This window comes from Fukomys damarensis, unplaced genomic scaffold (genome assembly GCF_012274545.1).
Source record: "Fukomys damarensis isolate Sample0158 unplaced genomic scaffold, DMR_v1.0_HiC HiC_scaffold_4, whole genome shotgun sequence".
In the NCBI taxonomy this organism is placed as follows: domain Eukaryota; kingdom Metazoa; phylum Chordata; class Mammalia; order Rodentia; family Bathyergidae; genus Fukomys; species Fukomys damarensis.
The window spans coordinates 38474753-38484364 of record NW_022900916.1 but is presented as its reverse complement, the minus strand read 5'-3'; the positions used below and the strand labels follow the sequence as shown (position 1 = coordinate 38484364).

Here is a 9612-nt window from a genome sequence, read left to right as displayed (position 1 = left end):
ATTGAATTTTGGGAAACTTTAACTGTGCTGCCAACTTTGGAAAAAGTCATCCCAATTTACTGTGTTGAGTTGGCATTGTACAGAAATGGACAACCATATTGGTCTAGAAATGTTTATTTATTTTTATTTTTATTTTTTATTTTTTTTCCATGTATATAGGGGTAACACATCATACTAATTATGTAAGGTCATATCTATGTGGGTTTGATTACAGAAACTAACAAAGTATTCTCTAAATAATGAAAAAAAGAATAAGATAAGACTATAAGAGCAAGAAGCAATTTAAATATGTTCAGGGACCATTTTTATCTCCAGAATTAAGGATTATTTTAATGTTACATCATTGCCTTTTCTCTTTTACTTTCCCTTTTTAGTTTTATTTTAGGATTCCCTATTTCTAATGTTCATACAGAGATTTCTTTAACTGAAATACCGAATTGTTTCCTTGGTGTGAAAAACTATAATAGTACACAGGATCCTAATGAGATAATTAATAATGTGAAATAGGAAGTAAAGGGCTAAAGCTGTAGGGCAAATGGGAAGGGTGTGGGAAAGGTAATAAGGGAGAGGAAAAAAATATGAGAAACTCAAAAAATGGAAATAAAGTGTTTGTAAATGGGGAGGGGGAGGAGGGGGTGAAGGGAGGGCAGGGACAAGGGGAAAAAATGATAATCAAGACCTATTATGTAAAGGTACAGAATCCCAGTGATGAATGTAATTGTATTGTATACCTAGGTTGTACCAATAAACTCAATAAAAAGAAAGAAAGAAAAAAAAAATAACAAAGGATGGGGATGTACCTCAGTGCAAAGGCCCTGGGTTCAATCTAGAGAATGCCAAAAACAAAAAAGGTGGGGGAGGCAGCTGAGCATAGAACTGCTGTGCATTTCTCAGTAACATATTTAAAGTCTAAGGCATTTATCAAGACGCAGGCAAACCTTCATCCTCTTGTTCTTCAGCACTGCTATCAGTTGGTACCAGTTCGTCACCATCAATGCTACCTCCTTCCTCTAGGTCACTGTCCTCGTGTGAATCATCTTCATCGCTGCTTTCTACAGGCGCTGCTCTCTTGACTGCTCTGCAATGGCAAAGCCAGAACAAAGGATGTGACACAGTGGCTACTCAACTTCACAGCACATGTCAACTCTGCAAGGGAGGGTCTGGGAAGACAGGAGGATTTTCCTGTCCCTGGCAGAATGAGCAGCTTACCTCTTCTGAACTTGCATATGTTTGGTAACCTGTGATTCTTTATTCTCCTCCTCTTCTCCATCCTCATCACTATCATCATCATCACTATCAACCCCAACATCATAATCTCCATCATTATCTTCTTTCTCTTCTGCTCTGCCATTCTTTTTAACTGACCCCTGATGCTTAGGTTCAAAGCACTTCGCACCTGTGGTGGAAGATAAAGTTAGTAATCCACTTAATATCCAAAACAAGGTTATTTTAACAGGAGTAACACTCCAAGTTTCTACTTTGTTCAGTTTTTTAGGATGTCATGCATATTTTATTTTATTTTTATTTATTTATTTTTGGTACTGGACAGTGAACTCGGGCCCTTGCACTTCAAGGCAGGCAGCGGAACCAAGAGCCAAACCCCCAGCCCACATGCATATTTTGCTGTACTGTCAGCACTCCATATCTACCAGTTCCACGTCCTCAAATTCAACCAAAGATCAAAAAGCTTTTTTTAAATTTCAACTGTACTAACATGCAGACCTTTTCCTCATCATCATTCCCCAAACCATTCATTATTCAGTACATACACAGTATTACTTTGTATAAGATAGATAAGTAATCTAGGGCTGGGCATTTAGCTCAGTGGTTCCACCGCCTGCCTCACAAGCACAAGGTCCTGAGTTCAATCCCTAATACAAAAAAAAATAATAATAATACACACACACACACATGTGTAATCTAGAGATACTGAGAGCATATGGGAGAATGTGCACAGGTTCTTACAAAAACCTACACTATTTTATATAAGGAACTTGAGCACTCGAGGATTTTGGTATGTGAGGGGAGTTCTGGAACCAATCCCCAAGAAATGATCATATATAAGTGAAAGTATGAGAGAAAAAAGAAAAAAAAAACAAAACCAAAGACCTCATTGCCCAGATTCCTCTGAAGTATATTCCATTCATCAAACACCTGAAATTAACCTGCCCCAGAAAGAGAGAAATAGCAATTGAGCCTCTGCAAACAGCACACCACCTGTATACCAGTCAGCATAGAGCTCACCCTGGGGCCCTGCCACAAACTCTGATCTCAGCAAGTTCTATTCTCCCAGACCCTGGTGGCTTAAAAGCTGATTCTTTTCTACATAAAACTTCAATTTTAAGTTTCTCTAGTCTATGAAAAGCTGGAAAAGGAGAGGAAGTAGAAGGAACAATGAACTCAAGCCTCTCCTCACTCACAGCCACACCCTAAAAGTAGGCTAGGACTTAAAAGATCCTGTTTGGCACCAGATGGTCCACTACAGACTGACACATAGCCGTGGGCTCATTTCAGTTTTTCCTAAATGCTCTATCTTGTTCTTTTGGCTAACTTTGTGATTTGGTAATTCCAACTCAATACCCCCATTCTCTTACAAGCAGGTTCTCTTTTCCATAAATACAAGACTGGCTTCCACACTCTTACCTCTTACCTGACACTACCATTCCTTACCTGGGGCAGAAACAGACTGTGTATCTTTATATTTATCCTTTGCCACAGCCCAATCCACTGCCACTGTTCGCCCTGTCAAACAGAAAAGTGGCATCAGAAAGGCTTTCCTCCATTTAACATCCCCACTTCCTGAGAGTGACTTCTTACCCATCAAAGACAGTAATGGAAACTGAAGACAAGAAATGCCAGTTCAGAGGTTGTGGGTCATTACATAAAGCTCTCAGTAGCTGCCTTTTTAAACAATGGACAGGATTTTAGCCTTTCTACAAAGCCACACTTTCGATAAGATGTAGTGCAGAAAAAGGTGAAGGAGAAGTAATTTTCCAGTTAAGACTAGCAAGGAGCAAAACAGGAATTCTGGAGCCAGGAAGAGGCAGAGGGACTTCAAGTATGAGGCCAGCCTAGACAACTAAGTAAGACTGTCTTATAATAAAATAACATCAAATATTTTAAAAAGGGCTTGGGATGTTGCTTAGAAATACAGTGTTTGCCTAACATGCACAAAGCCCTGGGTTCAATCCTCAATACCAAAAATCAAAATCAAGAACAAACAAAAAAAACACATTCTGGAATAATGGGCACCCTACTCAGAAGTGGGAAGCTTCTAGGATAATCCATTCTTTAGATACAGTATCTAATAAGCAATACCAAGAGTATTCTTAGACAGTTTATAGCTCATGGATGTTAGGTAAGTATCACAACTAAGAAGACAGAACTTAGATACTGACTCCATCTATCAGTGATTATTGCCAGGACACTCATTCTGAGCTTAAACTGGGCATTGTGGGGCACACCTGTAGGCCCAACACTCTGGGACGTTCAAGCCCAGTATTATAGCTTGTGTCTAGAGGTCCTCCCAAAGCTTTATGTAGTCATAGGTGGGGCTTTTTCAGAGGTGGCTGAATCTAGGGTTGTGACTGATTCATGGTGCAATGCTAGAATTAAAGGTGGTAGGATAAAGGTGGGTGATTATTAAATATGATTGGTTTGGCACAGATCTAATCCCAGTAGCCTGGATACAAGGGACAGAAAGAAGCTTGTCTGGTCCCTTGCTGCTTTGCTACCTTTTGCCTGCCATGAACTGTTTCTCCTCTGCAATGCCTGTCTGCCACACCAACCTGCCTTGGAGCCAGCCAATTATGGACTGAAACCTCTATAAACTGTGAGCTGAATAACTTTGGGTGTCAGGTATTTAGTCTCAGCAATGAGAAAAAAGTAATTAAGACACCCAGCCTGAGAAATTCAGCAACTTAGCTAGACTCCTGTCTCAAAATAAAAAATAAATAGCATTGGAGATGTAGCATAGTACAAGGCCCTGGTTACAATCCCCAGTACCACACAAAAAAATAAAAAATAAATAAGTTAAAAATTTTAAAGAATACTCTCACCAAATAAAAGAATCCTGGTCTGGGTTCTTAAGTTCAATACTTAAATCAAATATTAGAAATACAGTAGTACCTCTGTTCATGAATTTAATTCTTTCCACCATACTGGTGGTAGAATTCATTCTAAAATTTGCAAGCTTGCAAAAGACTTAAGTTGATGAACCAAGGCACCACTGTATTTCTAAATGCTTACATATTAGCAATGAACTTTCCACAGTGCAAACACTTTTAGAAAATGTAAAAAATAGGTCACTGTGTTAATTCAAACACCAAATACCAGAAATATTTGGGCCAATGGTATGAGTATAGAGAACTCACCTTTTATGTCTTTCATGTTCATGCCTTTGAGAGCATTCCCTGCTTGTAGGAGATTTTTGAACTGAACAAAAGCAAAACCACGCATCTTTCCATCTGTGTATAAATATAGTAAGACATTAGAGGCAGTAAGGGGGAGCCAACAGAATACTACAAAGGAAATTACAGCAACTCAAGCTGGAAGACAGCCTAAATCCTGTGAGCCAGTCATGAAGTCTCTTTTCCAAAGCAATACTTTATACAGCAGTGATAGTGAACCTTTTAGAGATGGAGCACCCAAACTGCAGCCCAAACCCATTTATTTATCAAAGTACCACAAATGCAACTAAAACCAAATACTGAAGTTTTAGTTTAGAAACAACAACTCAGATATTAACATGTTTGGTCTTAAAGAAAAACAAGTAACATGTATGCCATAGGTCTGCCACCACCGTTACGTAGTATCCTCTTGCTGAGTGAACCCACTGAGGCTTGAGGAGAGTTAATACCAACAGTAACTAATTTTCTAAAACTAACTGTGATCTATCTAAAAATACCATCGGGCTGGGGATTTAGCTCAGTGGTTCTGCTGCCTGCCTCGCAAGCACAAGGACCCGAGTTCGATCACTGGTACAAAAAAAAAACCATCAAGGGAAGAGCACTATTATTTGAGTTATTTGTCAAGTACTGTGCCAGATACTTTATAAATACCATATTATCTAGGGCTCATGAAGAGCATGACATGAATGATATATTTCTAGTTAAAGGCGATACGGGAAAAAGACAGGTTAGATAACCTCAAACTAATCCACATAAAATGAAAGCATACTAATACCTGGCTTCCTTGGAATGTTTACTTCAAGAACAGCTCCAAATTGAGCGAATACTGTTTGCAAGTCATCTTCTGAACACTGAAGCCAAAAGTTTTGAATAAAGAAAAATATCATAGCAAATAAACATAAAACACCAGCTACTAAGTTCATTCATTAGGAAAAGTTTGAATCATTTTATTATTTTATTTTGGAGATCAGGACACTAAACAGTTCTGAATAGAGGACATCTTACTTTGTATTTAAGAGGACAAACAGACACCAGAGAGCTTTTTTAACTCCCTTTATCTGTGCCAGTTTCCCCCAAAGGAGGCATCTTCACATGTAGTGTCCTTACTGAAATCTTAAGGCCGTTTTCTTAATTCAAAAGGCTGAGTTTCAATTCCAGGAGGAATTAGGCCCAACAATACCACTTTGGTGAAGAGTTCCACCAGTGAGCACGCCCTAGCTCCAACACTTTCACGACACACAGTGTTAGTTCACCACTTACCTTAAAGCTCAGGTTCCGAATTATTAATCTGGCTTTTTTATCTGCCACTTTGGCCTTCTTAGTCTTCTGCTCCTTCTTTGGAGACTCTGAATTTTCTTTACAAAAAAAAAAAAGCAGGGTATTTAGCTCAGTGGTTCCACTGCCTGCCTTGAAAGCATAAGGACCCGCATTCGATCCCCAGTACCAAAAAAAAAATCTTGGGATGAATCTGTGTTCTAAAACCACCCACGTTTAGGATAGCCATCAGAAAGAAAAGGCTACCAGTACCAGACGGCATTTACTACAGGGTTAAGCATGGCAGTATCCAGAAACATGAGATTCTCCACACTGAAATGGAAGCAAACGATTACAATGAGCATCAAAGTATGTCAGATGACTTGGATGTGGAAACAAAATACAGAGGAAAAAAAAAAAAAGAAAGAAAGAAATACAGAGAGCTCTAAGATCTAATGCTAACCCCCATGCCACTCTGCCTTGCTCTTTCATTTCACAGTGTTGCTCCTCACCCTGCGGGAACACTCTTCAGTTATTACAAACTCACCATTTTTCCTCTTTCCCTTGGACTTGTTCCTTAGTTTTTTCTTGGCAATGGTAATGTTGATCTTGCAACCTTCAAAGGTGGTGATCTCCTTGAGGGCCCTCTGAACATCTTCCAGCATGGAGAAAGTGACATAACCAAAGCCTCGACATTCCTTACTCCCTAGTATAAGGCAAGAGAGGAGTAGAGGTAAAAAGGACAGAGAACCAGAAGCCAAGAGCACTAAGCCAGGAAATCCTCAAAGCCTAAGCTAGCAGTCTGATCCTGTGAAGCCATCCTGTGATCAGTTTACTGAAGGTCTCAGGAGGGAAAGAACTAAGGCTAACATCAGCAGCTTCTTCCCCACTTTGTTCCAAAACTGTTAGGTTTCCTCTCCTCTCCTAATTTAGTGTCTTCCTGCTAGCTTCTCTTCTTCCCCTCTGAAGAATATGGAAGACGAGGGTTAGGAATTTAGCTCAGTAGTGCCACACCTGCCTCACAAGCACAAGGTCCTGAGTTTGATCCTGGGGGGTAAAAAAGTGGAAGACCATACTATATATTAACATTAGGCTGCCAAAGAATACAACATTGAATAGAAGAAAAGATCCCCAGAGAAAGTAGGAAAAGTAAGTATGATAGCTTCAAAATAAATAATAGAGTCCTTCCTTAGAACAGATCACCAATAAATACCTGAATCTCCGAAAAAAGAACCTCAAATAATAAGCACTGATTTGGGAGTCTGGAGATATTACCAAAGCTTTAGCTATTCAGTATCAAATTAAACCTTTACAAAGCTGCTATAAATCTCTGACCTTATTGTATCTTCAGAACAGTCAAAGGTAGATAAAGCAAATATTACCATCCTTTCTTTCCAAAAATTAATCTGAGGGCTGGGGATTTAGCTCAGTGGTTCTTCCGCCTGCCTCGCAAGCACAAAGACCTGAGTTCGATCCCCGGCGGCAAAAAAACAAAAACAAAAAAATAATCTGAGATAGAGGGGAAATAAATGAATGTTGTAAAGGATGTTAGTAGCCAAACTAATTCTTTTATCAGAGAAGAATATTAGAACCAAACAAATAAATAATTGCAAATATCAAATGTAATCCCCCTTGGCATTTTTTGTATAGTAAAATTTTAAGTAATTCACAATATCAGAAAGGAACAATACAGACCAAGAAGTCTGCCCTAGCACCACAGAAGAAACAAGAGCTCAAATGCTCTGCTTCTCTTTCAAAACCGTTTAAAGTTGACACTCAGCACCAGGAAAACATACTGTGACATGATGACTGATTTCTTTTCTCTTGAAACTCCCTCTCAAAAACCTGCCCAGTCACCTTTCAGAAAACAAGAAAAATCAAGGCATTTCCTGATCAGTACAACCAAAAATAAAGCAGCTCAGAAGTGAAGGAATTCAGTGCCCAAATAAAAAGCACATACTAACAATAATTACATCTGCATAAAGCACTCCCACTTACATCTAGAACCCTTACAAGAATCCTGTGAAACTGTTCCATCTTAAAGAGGCTGGATGACATGCCACCACTAATTAAGGAAAACCTCACCTCACCCACCACCCCAATGAATGCAGCACTCTTTCCAATATATCTCAGCTGTCTGGATGGAAAAGTACAGCTTTCTCAAAAATGAAATAAAAGATGCTGTAAAGGTTTTAGACCAAGTTCACAAGGCCAGCAAGATTACACATAGCCTATATTCTGAGGACTTAAAAGAGAATTCCCATTTCATGGTCTGTTTTCTTCCCTGAAATATAACTATCTGGCACTGTACAGCAGTTGTTTCTCAAACTATTTGACAACCCACAATAAGAGTTCCTACACTGGAACCAGTAAAGACATAAATTCTTTATATAAAACTGACAGAAAAGTTTTACAAATACTCATCCTTTGGTATATATGTATTCCCTTTATTCTATTTCATTTGATTGATTGATTGATTGATTGATACAAAAAAATTGAACTCGGGACCTTGTGCTTGCCAGGCAGGAACAGTGCCAGTGAGCTAAATGCCTGCCCCATTTTTTAAACTCTAGCCACTGCCACGTGTGGTAGTGCACACTTTGTAATACCAGCACTTGGGAGGCTAAAACAGGAGAATCACAAGTTTGAGACCAGCCTGGGCTACATAGAGGTCAAGGTCAGCTTTGACTACATAGTGAGACCCTTTCTCAAAAAATAAATAAATAAGCAAGCAAGCAAGCAAATTCTAGACACAACCCACTCAAGACCTATTAATGGGTAACAATCTGTAGGTTAAGTAAAATTAATGTATAACACTCTCCTCCCTGCACTTACATCTATACTTAGAATGACAAAGAACCAAGCAGGTGGTATGGCTTGTACAACCAGAACCACACTGATGACCTGAGTTCAATCCGCAGTACAAAAACAAATTGAAACAAGGTCTCATTAAATTGCCTGGGCTGGCCTCAAACTTTCAGTCCTCCTGCCTTCATCTCCTGAGTAGCAAGAATTACAGGGATGTGCCACAGGGCCCAGAGTGCTTCAGTATCCTTGACCTTGCTGCTTCTTCCATTTAGACTCTTCCCTGAAAGGCATAAATTCACCCTCTCACTGCAGTCAGGGCTTCTCTGGCCAATCCATCCACACTGCCATTCCTGCCCCTGCAGCTCTCTTACATAAAGACTCCCTAGCCCCGTCCTCTTACTTATTTTTCTTCTTAGTATTCATCACCATTATCACTATGTAGTTGGCTTATATACTGGCTGTGGATTTCCAGTTTGCTGAGCACTGCTGTACCTCCAGGACCTACAACAATGCCCCAGGACATAGTAGGCATGGGTAAGTACTTGCTGAACAGATGGATGAATGTACAGCATACTGGCTAAGCGATTCAAGGCTGACGGTCAAATTCTGGGCCTACTACTTCCTAGCTCTATGAACTTAAGACATACTAAATTTCCCTAAATTCTAGATTCTTGCACGAAAAATAGGACTAAGGCTCCACGATAAGACTGTCAAACTCAGCACCTTGGCCGAGTGCAGTGGCGCACGCCTGTAATTCCAGCACTTGCGAGGCAGAGGCAGGAGGATCGCTGTGAGTTCAACACCAGCCTGGGCTACACAGTGAGTTCCAGGTCAGTCTCAACTACGCAGTGAGACCCTATCTCAAAAAACAAACAAACAAACAAAAACTTAGCACCTTGCCTTGCAATCAAATGGCTCTCTGTAAAGCCCTACTGATGCTTTATTAACTGTTAACAATTTTCATTATTAAAAAATAAGACATGAGGGCCGGGGATTTAGCTCAGCGGTTTGGTGGTCTGCCTTGCAAGACCAAGGACCTGAGTTCAATCCCCGGTAACAAAAAAAAAAAAAAAAAAAAAAAAAAAAAAAAAAAAAAAAAAAACGGGACCGGAGATTTAGCCCAGGGGTTTGGGGGCCTGCC

The 9612-nt window shown here is 39.7% G+C and overlaps 1 protein-coding gene across 2 annotated transcripts in view; it reads right to left on the bottom strand.

Annotated features, from left to right (window-relative positions):
* Rbm28 (RNA binding motif protein 28) overlaps positions 1 to 9612 on the bottom strand; it is a 35503-nt gene that overhangs the window by 25282 nt on the left and 609 nt on the right. The window contains exons 2-8 of one of the 2 annotated variants that reach the window (XM_033757907.1): positions 6211 to 6369; positions 5670 to 5764; positions 5182 to 5260; positions 4374 to 4466; positions 2671 to 2742; positions 1210 to 1396; positions 939 to 1078 (exon numbers count right to left, since the gene is read on the bottom strand). In XM_033757907.1, coding sequence (XP_033613798.1) covers positions 939 to 1078; positions 1210 to 1396; positions 2671 to 2742; positions 4374 to 4466; positions 5182 to 5260; positions 5670 to 5764; positions 6211 to 6369 — 825 coding nt within the window. The remainder of the gene's footprint in view (positions 1 to 938; positions 1079 to 1209; positions 1397 to 2670; positions 2743 to 4373; positions 4467 to 5181; positions 5261 to 5669; positions 5765 to 6210; positions 6370 to 9612) is intronic. The other variant, XM_010633443.3, reaches the window with a different exon arrangement.